This window comes from Cottoperca gobio, chromosome 1 (genome assembly GCF_900634415.1).
Source record: "Cottoperca gobio chromosome 1, fCotGob3.1, whole genome shotgun sequence".
Classification (NCBI taxonomy): Eukaryota; Metazoa; Chordata; class Actinopteri; order Perciformes; family Bovichtidae; genus Cottoperca; species Cottoperca gobio.
Genome location: NC_041355.1, coordinates 4,971,881 through 4,997,402, shown reverse-complemented (window position 1 = coordinate 4,997,402; position 25,522 = coordinate 4,971,881). Strand labels below are relative to the sequence as shown.

The following is a 25,522-nucleotide window of genomic DNA, read 5'->3' as shown; positions in this document are numbered from 1 at the left end:
GAAACTCACTAGTTTTCATAAGGATTGACAGGATTTCTCTCAGTTCTTCACACACACAAAGCTTCTCGAGTTGAATAAAACTTTAGCAAAAAACTAATTCAAATGTATTTATTTCAGATTGTTACCCCTTATCTCTGATTTAATCGTCGTCTCAATAAAATGTTCTCCACGACTTTCATGAGAGCGAGCATGCCAAGTGTTTCATTGTGGTGTTTGTGTAGGGCTTATGGTCCTCCTGTTGTCTAGTTTACATTCGATAGTGCTACAGGCAGGCTGACATGGATTTAAAGATTTAGATCGACATTTGTCTCATGCATGTTCGCCATTGGTCAGACAGAATACCACATCCACACAACAATCTGACAGTTTTGGGCCCATATTTTCTGTCCCATTGTGGTATTTAACAAACATCTGTGGGCTGCATGATTTAGTTATTCCCCCTCAGCGGGCTCCCTTTGGAGTGCGCGCACACACACACACACACACACACACACACACACACACACACACACACACACACACACACATACATAAACACACAAACAGACACACATTCATGCACACTTGTAAACAACCACAGCTGTTTATTGGACATGTTGACATTTCAGTGTGGCTTCTCATTTTGGGCTCCGTTTTGTCGAGGATCTGTACGGTTTGTTTTGCCAAAACGTGATGGACAAATAAATCTTAAAAGTGAACGAATGTTACAAAGATTTTGTGGGAAATGAAGCTTTATTAAGTATTATTTTGAGTATATATTTATCATGTTTGATGAATGTGTAAACAGTGATTATGACCTTTGAATTAGGGGTCCAACCTAATGCCATAAATGTAAATAATCTTTTGACAACCACACACCTCTTATTACACGCGTTTAGGAATGTTAAGTCTAATGATTAAATCAGGACAAACCATGAAAATGTACGTGTGGTTGGACCCTGATGTAGTAGTGTCTTCACATATACCAGAGCCAAACCCACAACTTACAGTTCTGTTGGACGGAGGGCTGGAAGCTCCGCCATGCACAGTGAATGCATGACAACGGATTTCTTTTTTTAGATTGCTTCGATCTATTTTGAGAGATGGGTAATGATACAGGACAGACACTGAAGGACATTGAAACCTGTCAACTCCTTTTTTCTTCACACCTCACTGGTCAGAGGGAAGACGGCATTGATGAAAGGTCGTGGTGACTCTTATTAAAAGATAATATATTCATCTAATCCACGGGCAGAACAGGGTGGCGTCTACTCGCTGACTATAGATGGATTGGGTAATTGATCTGATCTGTCCTCACAGAGTTGAGCTCACTCTGCCTCCAGCAGCTGTTAACCCTGCAGTGTATTAAAATCAGATTAGACTCTTCTACAGAAAGGAGTGTGCCAAGGGGAGGGTGTTCACATGTTCATGTGTGTCAACACACCTCTGCACTCCAGCACAACGAGGAATAAAGACAGAGAATCAGAAAGGTCCCTGTTCTTTTGCTACACATATATATCCATTTGAATACCAAATCATTTCCATCATAGATGTTTCTGCACTCCTTTAAAGTGTAACAACAGTCTGCAATAGTGATAAAAGGGTGGTGTAGAGCTTGCTAGAAGTTTTAATTTGCAGTATAACACCTCTTTGCAAGCCGGTCACACCGTTAACAATCCTGAAATCCTTTCTCAAGATAACAGAAATGCACAAGGAGGGTTTATATTTCTCACTTTAAGATGTTATTGTAATATTTGAAATCGTTTCTGTAATTGTTGTGTGTGGTCCAGGACTAATTTTTTACAATATTCCTCAATTACATGGAATCCAATTCTTTAACAAAATGTGATTTTGATTAGAGAGTTTCTGCCGTGTGGAAGAAAACCTTCAACACACACCAGGGCTGTAAAACGTCTATGTGCTTTATGGGCCTAAAACGATCCAAAAACATACTGCTTGGGAATTTCTTAATTCAATGTGAGCTGCAATGTGTATACACATTGTCAACATTAACATCGGGATGAGAAAAGGGAAGAGGGAAAACGTTTAATTAGGTTGATGAAGCGATTTAGGCCATGTCTTTCATTAGTAATGGTCTTCTAAGTTAAATTAACAATAATAAATAAGAGAACCTCATAAAAAATATATTACTCAAGACATTACTTAATCCCTGTGTGTACAGTAGGATATACACACACACACACACACACACACACACACACACACACACACACATTACAGAGTCAGCTAAAAATGAATCTCACTATAATGTTAAATAAGCCCTCATTTGACATTTATCACTGAAGCCATATAAAACCGAATCACCAAAATAACTGCAAGGAGAGTGTCTCGTTTGGTTTACGTCAGTGTCCCTCTGAGAATCTGAGATTTACAGTGAAAAGAAAAACCGAGAGAAATAGAGACAAGAGAGGCCGCAACAGATAAAGAGCTGCATAGGGGGGGGGGGGATCGACAGAGAGAGAAAGACGATGATCAGAGATAAGCAGAAAGAGGAACAAAAGGGCAGAGAGGGAACGGGCATGTCTAAGTCCCCATTCAATTCATTCTATATTGTTCATTGCAGATGACAGATTTGGGAGCGGGAAGTCTCAATAAAAAGTACCACATGACCATAATTAATCCCCACACATCAACCCACACCTCATTGGACTTTTTAATTATAGAAAAATGAGTTTATCCAGCAAATGAATCGCGCTCTATAATAATCAAAGCATTATGTTTAAAAGGATGAAACAAGGGCGTTTCTTTGTGCCGTCTGTGAGTACAAACGATTGCAGCCGCTTTAATGAGGATTGGGTCAACTCAAATTGCCTGATTGAATTGTTGGTTTGTTCTTGGGGTGCGTGTGGATCACCAATTAAAAAGCATTAAGCCTTGTGCAGCATACTGTTTATTTTACACAGCAAGGAGACGGTGGACGCCTGAAGGGAGTGAGGAATGCAATGCAAACAAAGTCTCTCCTCCTTCCTGTCATCTTTCCTATTGGCTGGTAGCCAGTGACTTCGGAGACACAGCCACTAACTGAATGCATTAGACTGGGATTTTAAACATGTTTTAGCGAGAGCCTGTCTTTTCTTCTTCCAGCTGAAGCATCGCAGGCCAAGATTCAGTTTTACTTTGACATTTTTAAGTTGAGTGTCAAGAGCGTGACGAAACAAAAGCACAAGCCAAGGATTGCATAGAGACTTGTTGGCGGTTGTTAAAATTGTTGAGGTATTTAAATAATTCCTTATCAAGTCTGAGTTCTCCTAATATCATCAGAGAGAGAAAGCAGATACACTGAGCGGTTGCTACTCTGCACATTGAACACAGCGCAGAGAAGCGGCTTGGAAAGGGAGAGTGAGTAGACAGTCCAGACAAACTTGGCAGGAGGACTAAGCTCACACAAGAACGTAGAGGTTTGTTCCAAAATCAATGCGGCCTACTAATATTTGATTCTCCAAAAATGTGAGACTTCCATTGGCAGACAGTGCACACACACACACACACACACACACACACACACACACACGCATCGCAAACACTGCTATACAGAAAGCTACTGTACAGTGTAGAAAAGTAAAGTAAAAGTTTCCTCCATGAATCAATAGTGAAATCTTTTACAGAACAGATGCAATTTAACTGAAAACCAAATTAATCTGTTCAAGTTCACCTTTGGGAGAATGAATAAATCATCAGTGAAAACCACGTCAAATTTAAAAGCTCTTTGGAGGAGGTGTAATACAAAGAAAGACACATTTTTAGACATATTGCCACTAAACAAAGCATAAAATCAAGATTTGGAACCTAGAAATCAGCTAATGTACATGTCTACTTTACTATGTAACATGTGAGATTCAATTAGCATTGAAAACAACAGGTGGGTCTACCTTCCATTGTATCACTGACTGGAGAGACCTCCTCTTAGTTTAGGTTAGAGGACATCAGACAGCAGTCTTTCTCGCTATAACAAAGTCACCTGACTTCCTGCTTTGCTCCTGTCATAATTACTCGGGCTGCTACTGTCACTTGAATCTAAACACATGTCGTTTAGGGACGACTTATTGAAAGACTGATGTTGTCGCTCTTCTTGGGAGGACAGACTGTGTCAGGAAAAGAGACATGGCTTCAGATGAGGCGCGTCCTCGTCACTGTGAGACATTTCCCTGCAGCCTTTCAGGTAAACTGAAGCACATCTCCTCTCAGACACTTGGCGGAGCGGGAACTAATTTCTTCCTCTTCCCGACTGTTTTGTGGGGGAAAGACCCGAAGGTTGATACCTGATAGCTACCGAACTTGTAAACCTACAGTGGAGTTAACATAAGCGGCATTATGCAGCAAAAAATATTAGTATCCTGGTAGGAAAAACAAAAAAAACCCACACACACAGTTTTTATATGTGCACTATATGTGCACTATAGTTGACTTTGTTTCCTCACACGACATCCAGAGAACATTTACACAGAATAATAAAGTCACATTTTTATTACGGCCCCCTCATTAATTTTAACGAGACCACCTGGCTCTACTTTCGTTGCAGTATAATGCAACTTTATCCAGAAACTGAACTGGCCAATCAAATCTGTGCACGAGCGTTCCTGGTTAAATGACATTGTACCTTGCATAACATTATCACCTGTCGCGCAGTTTTGGCATTTGATAAGCCAGAACCTGAAGCAAAACACCCCCACTAATGCAGCCTCTTGCATTCTCTTAATGCAGCGCTGTTTTCAGTGTGAAGTCCTGGTGATTCTCAAGACCTCACATAATAAATTGAAACTACGTTACTTTCTAGTATCAGACGTCTTAAGCTCTGGAAGTTATTCAAGTCACATACTGCAAAGAAAATAAGAAATACCTATATATGAAGGTATCTGGATCTGTCTATCTGCAGAGTGTTGTAATAGTCAATAAGCCACAGAAAATGATTAGAAATGATTGCTTTTGAGATTCCTTGAGACTGCCTTCATTACGGCTAATTGGATTGTATGGTGCCCACTCATTGGCCTACATTGATACTTTTACATCGTATTTAAGGCGCTTAATCTGAATAGCAAAGATATCATGAGAGTGACATTTAAGCTCTTAAATCCGGAGGATGTCATAAGGGTTTTAGAGAGAGGGGGAGAAAGAGAGTGAGGGGGAGGGAGACAGAAAGAGGGGGGGGGGGGAGACCGAGAGAGACGGTGAGGAAGCAGAAGAAAGAAAACGGTGAGAGGGTCTCTGTGACTGTGTGCTCAGTGAGACAGTAAAGCAGAATGACAGTGAAGGGCTTGTCTTCGAAAGACTGCCAGCATGTCAATTCCAATGTAACATTTTTATCGACACCCTCCTCACCGCAACCTGACAGGCGGGCATGAGCTCAACTTTCACGTTCCACACCAGAAGTTCAGGGTTAGTGAAACAGGTTCCCTTAGCAAACTTTGGAGGAGTCGCCCCCCCCCCCCCCCCATTGTCTGCTGCTTAAGGATGTATGCAAGACTGACAATGTTTATTCACTTGACCTAGAAACAGCTCTTGGTATAACTGCGCATATATTCTGCATTCAAAAGTCATTTTTGATTTTATAGTGGAACGACGTACAGTGTGTGGATGCACAATGTACTGAGTAAGCTATTTACTGCATGATTTGTTGTTGTTTTAGAGGATCTCAGGGGGGAAACAGTTTGTTTTGTCGGGCTTGCAGGCTTCTGCATCAGGAAATGTTTGGAAATGGTTTTATTCTGTGAATAAATAAAGATGCTCACTTTAACCTACCATTATCGCCTTCCTCTGTCTGGTGCATGAGCTAAATAGCACCTTGTAAAATACAAAATACAAAATGCTAAAATGTAGAGCTGAACCATTGGTCAATTAGTCAAATTTAATAATTGATAAATCATTTGTTACTTTTCAAGCATATGTATCTATTACATTGTATTGTAAACATAATGGCATCAAACAGATCATTCAGCTTACAATTATGTATTGGTACTGATTGCAGCGACTCCATTGAAATCAATTGGTTTCACCTCAAAACTTTGCCATTTTAAATGCTGGTGTGACCGGGCCTTTAGTCTTCTATGATGAAAAGATCTGAAGATCAGCCAAGACTGCCATTTTCCAACTCTATACCAATAACTGATAATATTTTAAATCCCTATCATTGAATGAGCGTACAGTAGTATAATACTTTTACAGGAATATTTTTTCCCCTTCAGTTTCCACTAGCTCAGTTTTTACAGCCTCTCAATGGAGTGGCTGTTATATTTAGTCTGTTTACAGCACTACCTGGCTGTAAACAGGAAGTGCAGCACAGCTGTCCATCTGGACATTGATACACAATACAAACTCAAAGCTATATCACTGGCCACAGACAGACTGTGTTGTTCACTGCTGGGCTCAGTTTAAGCCTCACGACATACCCTCATCCAAATTCACCAGACTGAGCGGGATGGGGAGCGTCTGCGTGGGAGATGGATTCCTTTGATGTCGAATAAACAATTATTGACATTCCACTATTTCTTCTTAAACTCACTAATACCGAAAAAGCAAATTGTTTGACGGCTTTATTCACAGCTAGTACTTTGATTGCTTTTAAACACCTCAAATGATGCAAGGGTTCCACATTGATCCTTTGCTTTGTGTCTTATGTTTGTTTGCCGATTGCTCAATAATCCTTTATTACCTATTATTGCAGCACGGCTCTCTCTAAGCCCCTGTGATGTGTAAAGAGACACTTCCTTAGCACGCAGAAAGAGAGGAGTACAAGTGGGAAAGAGAGAGAGCTGGAGCGAAATGTGTGAGATAACCTACAGTATGTTGGAGAGGGAGACAGAGAGGGAGAGAAGGGGAGAGTGAACAAGTGAAGGAGAAAGAAACCACTAAGGGACTCTGCGGCTGTGTGTGTGTGTGTTCATGTGAGAGAACGAAAAAAGACAGAGAAGGGGGGGAAAAAACAGAAGACAAAGTCACAGGCAAAGCCAAAGTTATCTTTATAAATGCACTGACCTTGTGCACTTCACATTAACCTCCCTCTCCAACAGAATTAGTCCACACACTGCTGTCCCTAACTGCGCCAATTGATTTCAGTGGACCAGAAATGGGGAAATTGAATCTCCTGTTACCCTGGCCGAAGACCAAGGGAATACATGCTAATGCTACTCAGACAGACCTGAAACAGCCTATGCTTACTGTTAGTCCACGGTTGTCTCTCTGGATAGATTTGGTGTGACTAGAATAGCTCCCTAGGGTGCCAGACTGTTGGAACAACTTCATAAAGTGTGGCTGCAAGGGATGGCTAAACTCTTTCACCGCTTTCTCACTCCTCTTCCCTGTGCGTCGGGTTTCAAATGCAGGTGGGGACAGAGGACAAAGGAATACAACAGTGGGCCCTGTTAACAAATAGTTTTTTGTGAATGACATGTTGCATCATAGTATTGCACTGCACTATGGCAGCCATTCTAACCCTATTAAATCAGGAGTGAGCATATTATTTCTGATTGATGGCCAAGGGCGAGGAGCTCAGACAGATTCATTTACGCAGCATTTGCTCCTCGTTAATAACAACTGATGCTATCACAACAAAAACAAGCTTTAAAATAGTCCTCTGTACGTTCAACCCAGGCACAGAAGGGCTTTGGGGTGCAATGAGTTTTAAAAAGACAGTTCAACTAAACATGTATTGATTTTTTTAAACGCCTCTGTTATACAATAGATGTAAGTCTCCAGCATGAAGCTAATGTTGATGTTTGGCTCCACGGCGGCACATTTTGCCTTCTGCAACAAATGGCTTTAATCCACATAAATTAGAAGAAGTTGCTCAGCAGGAGGCAGAGATTACAGGGATAATGAACACAGTGTGCGTGTGCGTGTGCGTGTGTGTTTCGGAAAAGAGGGGAGACGTGAAGGAAGAGAGAAGCTCTGACGAGACGGCGGAGAAGGCAGAAGTGTTGACAGAGACACGGTGTAAGAGCAGCAGCTGCAGTAAGGACCTTTCAGCATCATGCCAAAGTTAGCCCTCGACGAAAAAAGGTGGCACGAGAGGAAGGATGAATCAAATCAGCGAAGAAGGTAGAAGAAGGAGATCAAACACTATGTCAAAGTGGTTAAACAGCTATGTTTAACTTGAGTCTGAGGAAACGTTTAAATATTGGTGTAAAAAAAACACAATTCTCTATATTTTCTGAACAAGGATGCATTTTGCTTTTACCAAAGAGGATCCCAAATTAGAACCTGTGGAGACACGAGTACACAAATAAGATCAAGGCTTGAAGAAATACAGCATACAAATCCTTGTTTTTTGTACATCCAACAGGGTTAGCTGATTTGTTTAGAGCGGTAGAGACGGCTCAGTAGCAGGGCTTCAGGTTTGGGCCTTTTTGCATTTCTAACGCTTCATTCATTTAGGTTATAAAACACAGAAAAATCAGCCTTTTTTTTTAAATATACTTTACACATGCAAGGCGATAAACCATGACATGTACATGTAGGCGCAGTAGGCGTTCAATGGAAATTATGACCTCTGTTTCACAAGGGGATTTGGTGGTGACAGATCTGTTCAGAACAGCCTGGCACTTCTTCCGAATTTACAGTAACCAGAGTTTGTATGCTTTGGCCAGGGATCGCAGTGAAATGGGCATGCTTCACACTGTACCATGGCTGTTATGACAGGCTTTCTCATATAAAGCTTATGTGGATAGACAGACCCTGGGGGCAGAGTACATAAAGAGAAGTCAGTGCCACATTGAGAGGCTGTCAATGTGCTCCACAGTATATGGTGTCAGAAATCTGGACGTAGTATGCCAGTCAGGTCTTAGTAGGTATATGTAGTCCACAATGTCTTTGTATTGCACAGAAAAACCAATTACGCTCCATTTCCTCTTATAAAGCTACTCATTAGCGCTGACGGGTTTCGCAACATGAAGCAGAACAGTGAATAGATAAAAATGTAGAGCAACAAGCTGCTTTTCTGCTGCACAAAGCACGTGTTTCAATAGGGAATCCTTTGTTCACTGTGTAAGTCCCAATAGCCTCCTGTGTAAGAGCTCGGCATGTCACTTGAGACTAAACTCTTGCTCACAAAAAAAGTAATTAAAATATATATTTTTTAAATCCACTCAGGTTGGACCTCAAGTGGTCTCCTTTAAGAAAGAAATCCATTTCTAGAAAAAGAAAAATGTTCATGCATTAGATATTTCTCCTCCCTTCTCCACCCCGAGACCTGTCTCCCATTCTTAAATATTTATGCTGTAAGCTCAAGATGTCATGTATTTACCCTAATCTTCAGAGTTTCATACACCTCAAACAATGAGAAGTAGTGTGTACACAAGACAGCGAGTTGTAGAGCAGCGTAAAGTGTGGAAGGAGAGAAACCTCTGAATCGACAGTATTTCTCTCAGATGGAAAATGTGGGAGATATTCTGAGCCCCAGGAGTATTTGGTTGGGCGAATGTTTTACTTGAACAGGGCGTCTTAGTGGCAAAGCCTGATGTTATGATTTACTAAAAGTGCAGCGTGAAGGGAATTATAACGTGGTGGGAAACGGTAGCCTACATATATGTGTGTGTATAGTGCCTGCAACTGTATGTTGATGATTATATCTGTGCGTATGTGACTGCTGGCCTGAGGAAAGACGGCAAGGACAGTTCAGTCAGATGATGAGCAGTACATAACATTTAATTTCCATGATGCATACCACGGTGCTTTGAAATACTGTGAATGTGGTGAAGTGTGCAACGTACGGCATAATTCCTGCTATGGCCAAATAGAAATAATACCTGTTTCCTGTAAAAACAATAAGCTAGGGAGGGATGTGTCGGCGATATTGATTGGCGTTTACAGTAGCCGACCGCGCTGAATGTCCCCCCCCCGCCAAATTTCAGATTGACAGTAGCTACTAGCTCAACATGGAGAACAGCCATGTGGACAGCCTGCTCTCTGTTGTCGAGGACTTCTCACCAACCACCATTGCCAGCGGATTTTACAGACGAGTCGGACAGCCAGGGATGAAATGGAGGAAGAAGACAACCACGAAGAAGTCGTTTTTGGAGTGAGGGAGGCCGTACATGTACGAGCTGTGATTCAAAGCCAGCCGTACTGCTGGAGAAGAAGAGGGGGAAGCTAATCCCCGCGATAGAACCGATGCATCCAAATGGTAGGCTTGTGTCTATATATAAAGCGCTTCATTGGATGCAGAATAGGTATAGGCCCCCAGAGAGCAAGGTGATTCATCAATGTTGTTTTTTTAAATCGTTTTCAAGGAAATGACAAACTCTAAGTATCATTACGAATGCATACATTGGATAATAGTTTCATCGATATAAAATGAAAATGTATCAACTTTCAGTAATGTGATCTAGGGCTGTAAGCAATGATTATTCAATTACTCTAAAGATTAATTAATAAAATACCAAAAAGTCGTTACAGACACGCATTACAAGTTCCCAGAGCTCAAGGTGTCGCCTTCAAATGTCCTTAGTTTGTGTGAGCAACAATTAAAAACCCAAAGAGATTCAGGTTAAAATGATATAATAGAGAAAAGCAGCAAATCCTTACAAAAGTATAAAATGAAACCTTTAAATATGCTCAGTCAAAATGAATGAAACCAACAGCTTTATCTGATACCATCCGTTACGTTCACTGAATATAACATCAGTTTCTACTGTTTATTTTAAATGCATTTGCCATAGTTAATCTGGTATCAGAAAATATTATTTTTATAATCAATATTTATTATATATATATATATTTTTGAACCGTCAGAATCAGCAGCAAATAAGTCCGAATCTGGGAATATTCTCGCTTAATTTCTAGCCCTGTGTCACTCCGTCCTTTGTCCCCCTACTCTCTGTACTCCAGTCTGCCTCACCATTGCTGACATCCCTGGAATTGGCCGCCCCAAAAAGGTGACATGGGCAGTCGCTCTGAAAGGGCAGCTACATGCATCACTGCAAAACTTTCACCTTATTAAATATACATCAATAGTCAGCCATACCTGTGAAGATCTCTCACCTAAGTCAAGGTTACAGTGACTGATGTTATTTTTAACTTCTTGTTTTGAACAGGAAACTATGTTTCAGGCTACAATATGTGATGTGTATACGTACGATGATGATGAGAGGTGACAACAGCCTGGGCATTAAGGTAGAGATGCAGGAGGTGGACATGTGGGAGACACAGACTTGCCAGCCAAGCTGCAGCACTTGAGAGCATTTGTAGAAAGAGTCACCCCTTTTCAAGAAAGCAGCACTAACTGACATTAATCAGTAGTCGTGTTTCCTCTTTGTTAGCGCCAATCTAGTCAAATATCAAGGTGTGCGTGACTTTGTCTAAAATGTCGATCAGGTCTGTCGGGTTGCACCTGTTCCGATGACGGCGGCCCACTACAGTAAACGATATACAGTATTTGATTTCACTTTACCCGTTTTGGTTGAAAACATTTTAACTGCGTAACAGCAAAAATTAAACCCGAGTTGCTGTGAGTGCAGGTTAAATGTGCAAAAAGGTTACGGATTATATGTAGATTTAGGTTTCTTTAAAACATTCAATCGCACTATCTGTACCTCACTACTACCTTCTCTTGCAAATGGAAACCTACAATATTGTCCTGCTTCCAATAAGACATTTCAGAAACCCATTGATATCTATTGTGCATCGACTGAAGATGTAGTATAGATTTAGAGTTAGATTAGCCATGAGTTAGAGAAGTCAGCACACGCTGTATGTGTTCCTGGTAATTCACTGTGTAGATTGAGGTTTTTCTTCTTGCAGTAGTTTCTTTTGCAATAACTTAATTGCGCTATGTCCCTCAGCAGGTGATGCATTGTTCATCCAGTGACCATCTGGGCCTGTAATCCTTTGGAGGTGAACACACTGAATTTGAAAAAGGTCATTGCACAGACACATTTAGTTTGGCCCGGCACGTGTGTGTGTGTGTGTGTGTGTGTGTGTGTGTGTGTGTGTGTGTGTGTGTGTGTCTGTGTGTGTGTGTGTCTTTTCTCTCTAACCTTCTTTTTCTTTTGCATTTTGCACCGCTTGTGTGGGACCTTTTGTACTCTTGAGGTCAGAATTAAAGTCGACCTTTAAGGAAAATAATGTGGAGCTTTACAATGAGCAGGTCTGATGCTGCTGGACAAACTGTAGTCATAATGGACCGTTCATTGTATTTGCTCCAGGTTGATGGATATTAACCTCCCACTCAGCAGCACTGGATTGTGTTGTTTAATTGAACAAATTTCTAAAAATGTAATTGTAAAATAATATGGAAATGTTTCTTAAACCAATCTTCTTTTTTCTCTACCTGCTTCTAGAACTAATGTGCAGATACGCCATCTAAACAATAACATTTTCAAAAGCAGAAAGCTTCTAAAAACATCCATATTTCTGTAGTTCTCATGTTTATGTTTCACACATTTTTGTTGGTCATCTGATTGGCTCCTGATAGGAGACTGTCAGCAGCAGTTTGGACTAAGTGGCTGAGCGCAGGCACGACTTCTAGCTGGGTGTGCGGCTGCTGTTCTGCTGTTGAACCTGTCGAATACTACAGAGAGGCTGACCGGAGAGCAGTTCTCAGCAGTTCTTGAGCTTACATGCAGTATGTGCTGCTGTGGTGCTAACCACCTGGATCTAAGCCAACCAGAGACTTGACTTTGACTTTCATGCATGGCCCACTTCTTGAGGTTGTGGTTTCATACTCTGACTTTAGGGAACCAGTAGACTATAAACTATACATACAATAAACACTACCGGCAGATTCACTTGGCAGCGCCATCGCTAACTGTATCAGTATGTATGTTAATGTGTTGTGGTTTTGTGTGCGCAGTGTTTCCTCGTTGCACACGCTGGACTCCCTGCCTGCTCCTCTTCCGTGTTTGTCCCAGCAGAATTGTAAATGACTGGTGGGTGTTGAGGATGATCGCATGTGACAGCTAATGCGTAGGGTTGCTGGCAACATGTGTCAGCGCCAGTGTACATTAACCTAGATTCAGAGTGAGGTCTTTTTGAATCACACAGGAAAGGAAAAGGTCGCCTTTTGAATAAAATATTTTTTGGCACGTCTAATTTCTCTGGACTCATGTGCTTTTTTTTCTTCTTTTTTCTTTAAAGGTGTTTTAGATTTGAAATGCCAGTGTTTAATTATTACTATACAATTACGTATCCTATTGGCTTAACCCTTAATAAGGTGAGGGTAAACAGGAGTTGACTGTTTGCTAACTCGCTAGAAAGTGGAGAACAGAGGTAAGAAGTATGTGGCATGGAAGTTGCTCAGGTCAGGACTGATCCCTTCAAGATAATCTCCCTCTCTAGGGATTTGTTTTTCTCATTTGTCCCAGGGCCTCTAAGCTGAGTTTGGAGGTCACCTGCTGTGCAGGCAACAGAACCCAAACCTGGTTAGAGACACGTTTGTAAGGAGCCAGGTATTGAATGGAGTCAGTGGGAGAAAGCAAAGTAAGCAGTAAATAGAGTTGAAACATGAACACCAGGGGAGGCCAGGTCCAGAGTTCACCCATGCCACTGAAATCAAAGGATTTGGGTCAATAACAAAACCAGTTTTAGCAGCATAGCTTTGAAGTGATCCATTTGTGTTTATGTTCGTGGCAGAAAGATAGATCCGAGTCAATTTTGAGCCACGTTTCACAAAAGGTGGTGAAAATAGGCTTTGTGTATTTAATTAGATTTAGGCCAACGACCGTGCTTATTGTTGCTGTTATCATGTAGGTTTATGTTCAGAAGGGAAATCTGAAATGGTATTTCATGTTTATTCATGTGTCGAACGTTGTGTTTATCACTGGCTTCTTGTTTGCATTATTTCTCCATTTCCCATGAACTGGACACCAACCTGATGTCCAACAATGTATTTCTCAACATGTCAGCTGAATTATGTTCCCAGCTGTTTTTTTGGGGGGCATTTCTATTTTTTTTTGCAAAGAATCCTGGAAACTTGTTGCTAAAAACAGAAACGTTGGGGATCAGTAACAGATCAGTGCGAGGAGCACATGATAACCTTCCCTGCCTTCAGGCAGTAAAGACACTTTTGTCACAGTCGATCAAAACAGTGCTTCAGGACACGACGAGGTGATCTGTTGATGCTGCTACAGAGCTGCATAAATGAATAGCAGGGGGTTTTGTTTGTATTGTAATGTGTTCCTGTTACATGTGCAATTATTTGCAGTGTTGTTGTTTTAGAATTTACCCAACATGTTGTACAGGTGTTTGATGTTTTGTTAATTTTTAGCTCTGAAAAACATCTCTAAATGGAGAAAGTTACTGAGGAAACCAAGTGAATGTGTGGGATTTACATTATTTCCTAAGCTCGGATGCAAGATCCATCTAAATTGAGTTCCTTGCACTATTGGAGATCTTTGGCCTGGTTCATGCTTTGTGTTTGAAACCCACTGCATATGGTCAGAAACGAACGAGTGGGTGTGTTATTTTCCTTGTTGACGCATATGCAAAAAGCAGAACATGGCTGCATTTTGTGTGCATATGAAACACATGCTTATCAGCATTCATTAGCGTTCCCACAGAGTTTAAATATGTTGTGCTACACATACACTATTAACGATGCTTTGGACATACAGTAGCATCCTAGTCCTAATTTTATACTGCATGGATGTGATAGGTCCCTCGCTGCCGTTGACAGGCATGAATTACGGGAGTTTCCAGTCACTATAATCCTCCCCACCAGATAATAACACCCTGCCACATCTCCCTGAGATTCCTGCCTGCAATGCTTTACGACTTAGCCAAAATATCTCAGGTGATTAATTTCATTCACTGTGTGAAAGTAAGTGATTTAGGTGAAGTAAAATAGTTAAAATAGCGCTGGTTAGTTAAAAGCAGCCGAGTTACACAGTCGCTGCCCTAAAGGTATCCACGGTGTCGGAAAGACCCAGAGGCCGTTCAGCTGCAGCTGCATACTGAAGAAGAGGTGAAAGCTCAGGGAAGAGTATCTGTGAAGTCAGTTTATGGAATTTAAAGTCAAAGACAGGTACAGCTTCAGACATGTTGAATTGGATAATGTGTGCAGATCAGAATGATACTGTTTGCGCCCGTAGACCGAGCCCTTATAAACTCCCTACAGAGCGCTGTGTGTGTGTGTGTGTGTGTGTGTGTGTGTGTGTGTGTGTGTGTGTGTGTGTGTGTGTGTGTGTGTGCGTGCATTGTCTCATTTCTTTGTTTACGTTCAAAACAGTGGATTTATAGGAGACAGATAATCATGATTTGCTGTTATGGGTAAGGTCACTTAAAGTTTGTAGGCATAAGCCTTGGAGGGGAGACAACACAACAGCTTGGAATTTAAAACAAGGAATGCAATCACAGCCGGGACACCAGATTCCACCAGAAAGCTAATTTGCCTATTCTGCGGTGACGTACACTGTATTTAAATCTTAATTCTATTTTGTTTAAATAGAACATTTCGAGACGTTAAATGACTGTATAACATTTTAATTTTTTCCCCTTTAACCATAAGAGGCAGTCAGAGTACATTATACTGTAACCTTAACACAAGTGTAACACAAGCCCTACAAATAGGAAATCTCATATTTCTGTATGCTCAGGTACTCTGCCCAATGCCAGGGTCACCTTCACCAGGAAAAATAAATCCCTGGTGGCTCTCTAACACTACCCATAAGACCTCTCTCCCTTTGAGAGGCGGTGAGTGGGTGTCAACCTAATGTTTATACTGTCTGCTCATGGTTATGTAAGCCATTTTGTCCTCTCTTTCTCTCCCTCTCCATCTCCCTCTTGCTTGTTTAAACCAATCTACCTTTACCTTCCCAACATGCCAAGTTGTGCGTGTTACATAAATATTCTTTGAACTGGTCTAGCTTAAGGTTTTCAGCATGCCAAGGTGTGTATTACATAAACAACGTAGGCCAGACTGTAGAGACGCACTGTACCGTGGAAGCTATGTTTTTTTTTTTTTTTTGCAGAGTCAAGGATGCTTCTCTTTTATGAGGGGTAGGTTCAGGGAGGCTGTGGTACTTGTCTGAACTATCCCTGTGATAACAGTCTCTAGAATGAACGAGTCAGTGTGTCTGCTCGAACGCACACACACACAAATGTATCTTTACGGTGGGCGGCTGGCTCTACAGCGGTGTAAATACAGTACAGTACAGAGATGTGTTTGTGATAGACAGTGTTACGTGCATGAGGAGAACATTGTTTTTCTATACAACTGAACTCTCTCCGTGGGTCAGCTGCTTGTTTTCTGACTCTGTCATGCTAATGTACTTATGTGGTTCACTGGGTTCATTCCTATCACGTGGGTCCTCCATCATACAGACATCTCACGGCCCCATTATTCACCCATAATGCTGTTATCTTGATAACCTCAGCATAACTACAGCCCTCTTGACTTCCCTTGTATCTCTAATTTGTCATTTTCTTCCACTTCATGCTCCATTTCTACAGCAACTAATTGTTGTAGTCACCCACCCTAACCCGTTTACGGATGAGGCAGATTATAAAGTCAAACCTCAGAATACCTCAAATATTTCCGGATTCTGACAAATCTTTGACCATCCTTTTTGGTCTTAGCTCTCACTGATTAAGCATTCCTTCCACAGCTGAGTGAGGGTGGAGATATTTGAACCATTTGGAGAATGCTCCCAGTGTGACGTCCAAATTACTTGTAGAAAAGCAAGAGGCCAATTTTGAGCCGAAACATCTGTCCTGTGGTTTGGTCCTCACACAGTTTAGTGGGCACAGTGGGCTTCCACAGGTTTCAAGCTCTCACAATTATTTCCCCTTTGTCATTGCACTAATATCTTTCCTAAGCATGTTGGTGTGGGAAACAGCGAAGAGGGCAGCAAGCATTAGTGAGAGATACACATTTCTGCGTGTACATGTTGGTGGGAAGAAGCAGGCACTGTGTACTCGCACTCATTTGTATCCTCATGGGAAATAAACAGCAACTAAATCAGTTGCTAGCTTTTTGTGTTATCTTTAAAGATGAAAGGACACTGAAAACAATGAAACGGCTGCCCTGGGGTTTCTGTAGGAAGAGAAAAAAGCAACAACTGGAGCGAAGAATGAGACCTTTGATCTGTGCAGTCAGTCCCATTGAGTTAGTCTGAGATCGTACCCAGAAATAGAGAAGGGACAGGGGTCGAGTAAAAAAAAGTCCCAGTTCACAGAAGAACTGAAGAAGTTTTATGAACATTATTTCAGAGATATAATGATGATTTGTTCTCAAAACATTTAAAATGTCTTTAGGGATTAAGTAGAAACATTTTCTGTGTGTTATATTGTACATTGCAATTCCATAAAATGAAAATCTGTATTAAGTTACACTATCGGGTTTGAGATGAAGGGTGACACAAGGTCCTGTATGCAGGAATCAACTGCTGGCCTTAACAGCAATGTTTGTTGTGTTGTAGTACATCATCATTTAAACCTTAATTGAAACAGACTACCTCAGAATATTTTAGTCTATGAAAATAACAAGCAAAACTGAAAGAACATTTATTTGGCATGTCAAAGACGCACACCACTTAACCACAACGTCCCAATTTTGATTCTGACTGGAGACTTTGGTTATATGTCATTCCCTTTTTTCCCCTCAGTGATAAAAACATATTACATTATTATTCTTTCACACACTGTATCCGGACAAACTGCAGGCTAACATCTCTGCTGAAACAGCCTGATTTGGGAATGTCTAGCTGCTTGTGTTTAGTTTTGGGCTACTGGCAGCCGTTGGTGCACAGTCACTGCAGCCTGGCCTGTCTGCTCTGGTTTCATAAGCAGAGAGAGTGAATGACCTATATACTTCTCTGAGGGAGGGGAAGTCACCTTGTTGGTGGACCAGCAGGCAGGCTGGCTGGCACGCAGCGACAAGATTTTAATGTGCAGCACTATTAAAGGGTGGACCACTGACTGCATATTAGAGGCAGATACTTTAGAGGGACCACTCATATGCTGCTCGTGTTTTTCTTAGCCGTGAACTTTCTGGGGCTGTTTTTCTTACCGATTGCTTTCTTGTTAACACTGCTTTGTAATGGTGTGAAAAGGCCAATATATGTTGAGGGGGGGGGGGGATATTCAGAAGATTAACATGCTGAAAAACACATCTTGACATGGAATAGATTTGTGCATGCACACATACACACACACACACTCACATTAGCTGAAACCATGGGGCCCGGTGCCAGAAAGATCTAGTCAGACAAACACCTCACCAGAGACTCCTCTAAGCGTCCTAACAAATTGAATGTGTGTGTAGATGGACAAGAGGGAATTAGATCAGTGGTCCTGATTGTATCTGAGTGTGCTGTTGCTGTACCCCCTTTCCAGCTAGTCCCCTGGAGGAAATGTGTGTGCATGAGAGAGTGTGTGAGGTGGAGAGATAGAGAGCGGAGGAGAGAGAGAGAGTGCTTGGCAGCTGGTTTGATGGAGGATGTAAGGAGAATGTTAACCAGACAATCACCTTGCCTGTTATTGATTGAGATGGGAGAGAGGTAATTAGAACAGAAAAGAAGGGGAAGCTGAGGCCACTTTTAATGTTTTGATACAAAGTGTTCTCTCTTTGTACCCATCTACGTGTTGTGTTCTTTGTGTGTGTGTGTGTGTGTGTGTGTGTGTGTGTGTGTGTGTGTGTGTGTGTGAGTGTGTGTGTGTGTGTGTGTGTCAATGTGTGAAATGATAACGCATTTCTTATGTTTTCACGATGTGTAGACCCGTCCTTAAATGCTCAAAGCTTTTAATCTGCTCAGAATGTAAATGTATGTTACATGTTTTATTATATGTGAGCGCCAACGGATTCAGTGTCATTCCATTAACAAGTAGCAAACCCTAATATAATATAATCATTCAGCCTCATCTATAGAGCTCTGCAAACTGATGAAACATGTCATGTTTCATAACAGACTGCACTGGGTAGCTTGTTCAAAATCAAAACTTAACCTGTCATGTTCCCTCTTTCTTATCCTTTACATCTCCATTTAGCAGAGCTTGTTTTGAGAAATAGATTTACTATTAATGTCCCAAGAAATGACATTATGAATGTTTTACCAACCTAAATGTGTTCCTATTGCAGTAACTGACAAAGCTCCTGCAACCAATGCATCCACGTTTAACCAACAGGACAAACATACCAGAAGTAGCTCTATATGAGACAGGAAATATCTGCAACATTATACATTGTATTGTCAAACCCTCATTTTTCTTTAAACCTGCTTTTGAGCATACTTTTATTAATTAACTGTAGACAGACATCATCCATTACGTTTGACCTTTGACACCTATTACCACGACCTGCATGATCTCACTTGCAGAAATAGGTAAACTGTAACTAACTGTGACTAATCCTTCCCAGTTAGCACTGCATGAGTAAGAGCACACTGTACATCCTGAGCTTCAACAGTCATGCAATTGCAGAAACCAGTCAGTAGTGAAAGCAGTGAATGATGCCAAAGTAAACAATACCTTTGAACAGGCAGCAGAACTGCAGCAGACATCAATTATGTTGCCCGTTGGTTGTTGCTCAGAATAAATTACGACAACAGGACATGCAACAGTGCTTCCAGTTCAGCACACGTCAGATGTCACCTTTGATCTTTGACTCTGAACTGGTTCCACAGTTCAAACTATTAAACAGTCAAACATTTGCTCTTTATCATGGTTTGAATTATTTTTGTCCACCACTCGATACTTTTCCTAGTGCCTCACACTTTTTATGCCAGAGAAGTGGACAAGTGTTTTGGATCCTACTTAAATTTGACATCCTGCTCTGTGTCTCTCTGCTTATTGAATTTAAATAATCTCCTCTATAATTCTGTCATTGTCGTAAGCCCGGGGAAGCTATAAATCAGTTGAGTGCAAAGCCCTCCTCTCTTGGTTGGCAGACAACTTTACGGCTAGCCACATTGTGTTGCTACTGTACAGTGGCTCGTAAAAACCCAAGAATGTTTCACAGTGTGTATCAGGCAATAACACTGTAAGGAAGGGGACAGTCTGCCCTGGCTTTGGTGTTGACTTTTGAAAAATTATTTGTTGATTCATGTCTAGTCTGAAAACTCTTGTGTGTGTGTGTGTGTGTTTGTGTCCTTTTAGTTCGCCACTGAGACAACCGTCCTCGACGGCCAAAGTGTGCCTGGTTTGCGGTGACGAGGCATCAGGATGCCACTACGGTGTCGTGACGTGTGGAAGCTGCAAAGTCTTCTTCAAAAGAGCTGTGGAAGGTATGGCAATAACTCATTGTTCAAAGACGATATCACCGCTTAGGTCTTTTCTAGGGTGAGAGAGCAACGTACTGCTCACCACTTTGACAAGACCTGAATGCTGAAGCAAATTTAAAAAACACATTTGCTAATTCGACAACCCCGTAGGCACAGAAAAATCCAAAACAACTAGCGAAAAGAGTCGCACACAATAAACGGAATGATGAACACGCTCGTAAATGAGTAAAGACTGAAGATATGTGCACTGTATACAGGGTTCCTAAAGCTTAAGGCTTTTTTAATGCCACTTTTAAACACATTTAAAGTCCAATTCTATGCACAATTTCTAAGAATCTTTAAAGATTGATTTAAGATATTTTAATACAAACGCAATTTTGCACTACACTGTTTTATGCAACAAACTACTATTTAATCTCAGCAGACCTTGTACAAATATATTTATTCTAAAACATCATTGAAATGACCAAAAACATTTGGTACACGCATTTATATATTTAAAAAATAACATTCAGTGGGTTATTCTCCTGTAGCAGCGCTTTATGTTATATTTAGCTCAGGGAAAATCAGTAGCAACCATAATGTGCTTTTCATTTTGTGCCTGTTGCCTGAGGCGTAGGCCTCACTCATTAAGATGAGTGTTTGAATGCAAAACACACTCTCACAGAGCCAGTGCAGATGGAAAAAAAAAGAAGCAAACAAGCCTGCCAGTCAGCCATCAGGCCCTCTAGGTGTTTTTCTGACCGTTGGAGGAATTGCACTCATTCCCAAAAAAAACATGCCTTAATTTGATGATATTTACACACCTTCATTACAGAGACCTGAAACCAGATTATGTTTCAGGGGTTATTGAATCAGACATGGGATTGTTCTTGCTACAAGCGTGGCCATCAGCTAGCCGGCGGCAGATGCTAAAGATCTGACTTTGTGTGAGAGTGTGCGTCAGGTGAGGCTCTGAAGAGCTCAGATCTCTAAATGCTATGTGATTATACTACTGAAACCTCATTTGTTTCTCATATGCAGTATAATTATACTGAAATTGACTCATTGATTATGTGATGCCCTTTAAATCTAATGCAGTGCTCTTTAGTGTATGAGTACCTCTCTGTTTGTGATTGGAGTTTCCTCTTGACTCTGCGCTGCCAAACAACTGCAACTGTGCAAACTATGAAAGTGTAAAAAGGGCAACCCGTACCGTGATGTGATGTCATCAAGGTTGCATGCGACGTGTACGCCCTTCTGATGTGCAAAGCGAGCGGTTACCTTACTTGACCCCTCCACAGCTGCTGCTGCTGAGGTGGAAAGAGAGAGGTAAGGTGGAGTGAGGCAAAGGATGAAAATAGGGAGAGAAGGATTTTGCAAAGTGAAGAGAGATAGAGGACATTGAAACAGATACAGCGAGGGAGGGGGGGAGGAAGGACAAAGAAAAAGTCAGACGCAGACAGAGAGATAAAGAGAGGAGGAGCCGAGAGAGGGAGTAAGAAACGGGGAGAGGGATGGAAAACGATGTGTCAGCAGTGAGCGCCGGAGAGGTGTAAGTTAGGACGTGAGAAGACGTTTTACTCCTCCCCTCTCCCAGTATTTCCTACTCCTTCTCCTCCTCTTTTCTCTCAAAGTTAAAAACGTAGACTTGGCATGTGAGATATAAAAGAAGACTGCAGAGAGTGGGCATCTGTAGAAGGGGAATAATCCAGCCCATGCTTAATTTCTTTTGGCACCGCCTGCCTTGAGGGAGAAAACTTTCCGATCTGATGTAGCTCATTAGACGACTAAGAGGCTCACAGCCTTTTACTACAGAGCTAGTTAGTATTGTGGAGTCATCAACAAATCAGATGAAATCCTCTGACAGTAGAGTTTCTGGTTTACTCTTCGTCCAAGTTAGACAAGCCCATTGTTAGGTAGCTTTATTTTATATCACCGGAGCTTGACACGGTTATTCTTTGGAGTCTACATTCTAGGTTTACATTTAGACCATCTGTTTGGAATATCCATTGGCCACATGGGCCTTTTACAGTCCAAATTTGTGCTCTTATAGTCCTTCCCAAGAGGATAAATATTCATTCCACTTCATTTTTGTCATATCTACCAGAAGGCACAGCCAACTGTGCAGTATGAAGTTTATAATCATGGTCCCAGGAAACATATAGAAATACTAAATGATGTGCACAGTACTAACTGGGAGCTTTTGCCCTCAATTCATTCTTCAAGCTTTCACATGAATAAACACTTATTCCATAAAAGAAACATTCATCCACCTGCTCTTCATTCACCACGAGTCATCCAGTTTATCTTATACGGTATGGCAGCTCTTAGACTCGCACATTTCAGTTACTGACATACTCCTGTATCGTAAACAAACGTACAAGAGTAATAACTTTTCTACAAGTTTTGCGGTTGTATTACTACTGTTGCCTCAACTGTCACATGCAGCCAATTTATAGGCTCTATTGAAATGAATGGATCTTTTTGATATAAACATTTATCCTGCGCTGCTGGAATATGCCTTCTGACACAAAACAACCGTTTGTAAATATGTGTTATCATCCCTCTCTCCTGCATCCACTCCACTAAAGACTAGTTTGTTGATACAAGACAGCTGCACTCAATAAACGGCTCCATGTGGAGCGCATTTGAAGAGTTGAACGCTAGCTTATTATTCACATGTCATCAGTGGCTTGGCATGTCTGCTCTTTGCAATAATACTAGGCCCTGCTTTTAGCTCAGTTTTGCTGTTCTCTTATTAAACTGAGAGATTTACGGAGACATTAGTCAACCTTGTTTTGGCCTCACTGTGTTCTGCAATGTGACTGGGTCGTGGTTTCCATGGCACTAGTGTCAATCTAAAAGCCGATTCCTTGGTACCGCCTCTATGGGAGAGGTCATCTGAGGACAAGTCTCTCACTGTTTCTGCTTTGACTGGCAGCTCTGACGTCCAATTTCATCTTTTTCAGCTCAGGCCGGGGGGAATAAAAGGCCTCCCACCCGTGCCGGAGTGAATGCTTCAGGTTGTGTGTGAGAGGCTCATGTAACAGCGGCTGGAGTGAAGCCATTTAGCAGCGTTGCCCTGATCACAGCTCCACAACACATGCCTCACAGCAGAGCAGAAACTGCATACAACATACATACATACAAACACAATCACACAACTAACCAGGCATGCACACATGTATGGATATGCACTTCTTCATGAACAGTATAGGAATTCAGGTGTACAGCTTTAGGTTGAAATCAAATCTGCCAAAGATAACTCTAAGTATGTGTGTGACCCACATTGCTAATAGGCATGTAGTTTGGAGAATGCAGCCTGAGGAAGGGTCTCTCTTATGTAACCTAGATACATTTAGTGTCACAGTGCATTTTTTAAAATAGACACATAGGCATACAATATATTAGGGCGGAGACACTTAAATACCTAATAATTTAACTTGCTGTTGATTATTTTTATTATTAATCAATGAATTGACTCATTATTTGGGCACTATACAGGATTCACATAATGTTGCCTACATGTGAAGCCTCAGTAACAGGTGTGCTGCACGTATGATGATATAACTCACTCATATATGCACAGACACTACTTCCTCTGTGCCCTCAATTCCCTCGGCCTTGGCTGACCTGCAGGCCTGATGGCTCCTCAGTGGATATAATCTGACCCCCATCTCTTCCTGCTCCCTGGTGATACCTTTGTTCTTTGACATCAATGCAAAAAGGATCCAGTGCAGTCAGTGGGTTACATCTTTTGTGTTCAACCAAATAAGCGGTGCCAATCTGATGGGCTTCATCAGCGCTTTGTTAAAGATACATTAGTATGGAGTGTTGTGGCAGTACCTTTTAATGCCAGGACTAGCTTTTTCAACATCTTAATGTACTACATACTGTGCTGTAAATGCACATGTCAAAAGCTCTTGCTCTATAAATAAGAAATACATATAAAGTAGGTGCGTGGTCCATACTGTATGAGCAGAATTAAGTGGAATTACTCAATGTTGTTTTCCTTCGAAATATGAGTTTAATCTTTTAGAGAGGCATAAAATGAATGTTTCAATAGATAGAAAATGATGTTTTCAACACAGCTATGATGAGAAAGGAGGTACAGAGGAGTGGGCATATTTCTGTTGTAGGCATATAGTCTGAAAACACTTTGTTTGATATATATGATTTGGAACAAAGTCAAGTGCTTTTCAACCTCTATTTGTAAAGCCATAGAGTTGTTTTAAATTTGTACCAATCAATATCTGAAAGTCTTCTGAATGACAAACAATTTGCAGTGTTGGAAAAAGGTTCAAATGCATTGTGGATGAGAGTACTGATTTAAACTGCTTTTATCCCAAACGCTGCTGTAACTGGATGTGACATACCATGTTGAGGCCTTAATGATGACTCAACGCATCATGTACACAGACACCACATGGTGAACATCTTTGTGAGAAGGAAATGCACAGGATATAGCAGATTATTATAGAAGTAGAGAGATTAGTAAACAACATAACAGCCACCATTTACATCCAATTTTAACTTCTGCACTCCCTTTTTTTGTCCTTTTTACATTTTTTTTTATCCAAACAGGGAAACTTAATTGTGTAGAGCCCCATCCAACACAGCTGTTTGTGTGTTGTCCAAAGAACTGGAGTCTCTCAGTGCTATTGCAAGGCAGTGATTTGCATACTGCTGGCCGAGTGGTGACAACAATTACATCTCTGAGAGGCCTGTTTTTTTTTTTTGGGTCGTTTGGTATTTTCATTGGCTCTGTAATTTAGGTTGCGTAAATACCGATGAATGACGCTGACAGAATTGACCAAATGCTTTACGAGTGGATAATTAAATAGCATTAATATATGAGCGTGACATAGTTTTGAGCACATCCTTTAGTTATATTTCATCTTGCGTCTGCAGCAACTGAGAAAACTGCAGCCACTACTAAATGCCATTCAGAGAGTCACAGTAGTATTATTGATGGGGGTCAGCAACTGTATCTGAGGCTATTTACACAATCCGGCGACTGGCCATTTGTGTCCAGTGGCTATTGAGTAATGTCAGGTTAAAGGCTGTATTCAAGGAAAGTCTGTCTGTCTTTTGTTTGTAAAGCAGATGCACTGTAGTTGTGCCGGTGGCAGGAGGACTGCAGGGAAGCTTTCCCTTGTTAAAGTGGGATCCCCATAGGAAAAAGTATTTCCCTTTCACAAGAATGTCCTCATAACTGATGTACGCTGGAGCTGACAGACAACAGAGACTACTCTCAGCGGGTTGTTGCCAGATTGTGAGATCATTAGCTTAAATTAGACGTGAGTGGACTCCATTAAAATAAGGGTTGCCATGTAATGGAGAATGCTGACAGAGTGTGCATTGTACCAGCAGACAAGTGTTTTTAGAATGTCAAA

The 25,522-nt window shown here is 41.3% G+C and overlaps 1 protein-coding gene across 2 annotated transcripts in view; it reads left to right on the top strand.

The window, feature by feature from the left end:
* The window catches only part of nr3c2 (nuclear receptor subfamily 3, group C, member 2), a 66,303-nt gene that overhangs the window by 16,342 nt on the left and 24,439 nt on the right, over nucleotides 1-25,522 (top strand). For both annotated transcript variants that reach the window (XM_029436734.1, XM_029436706.1), the window contains one exon: nucleotides 20,020-20,147. In XM_029436734.1, the coding sequence (XP_029292594.1) occupies nucleotides 20,020-20,147 (128 nt within the window). The remainder of the gene's footprint in view (nucleotides 1-20,019; nucleotides 20,148-25,522) is intronic.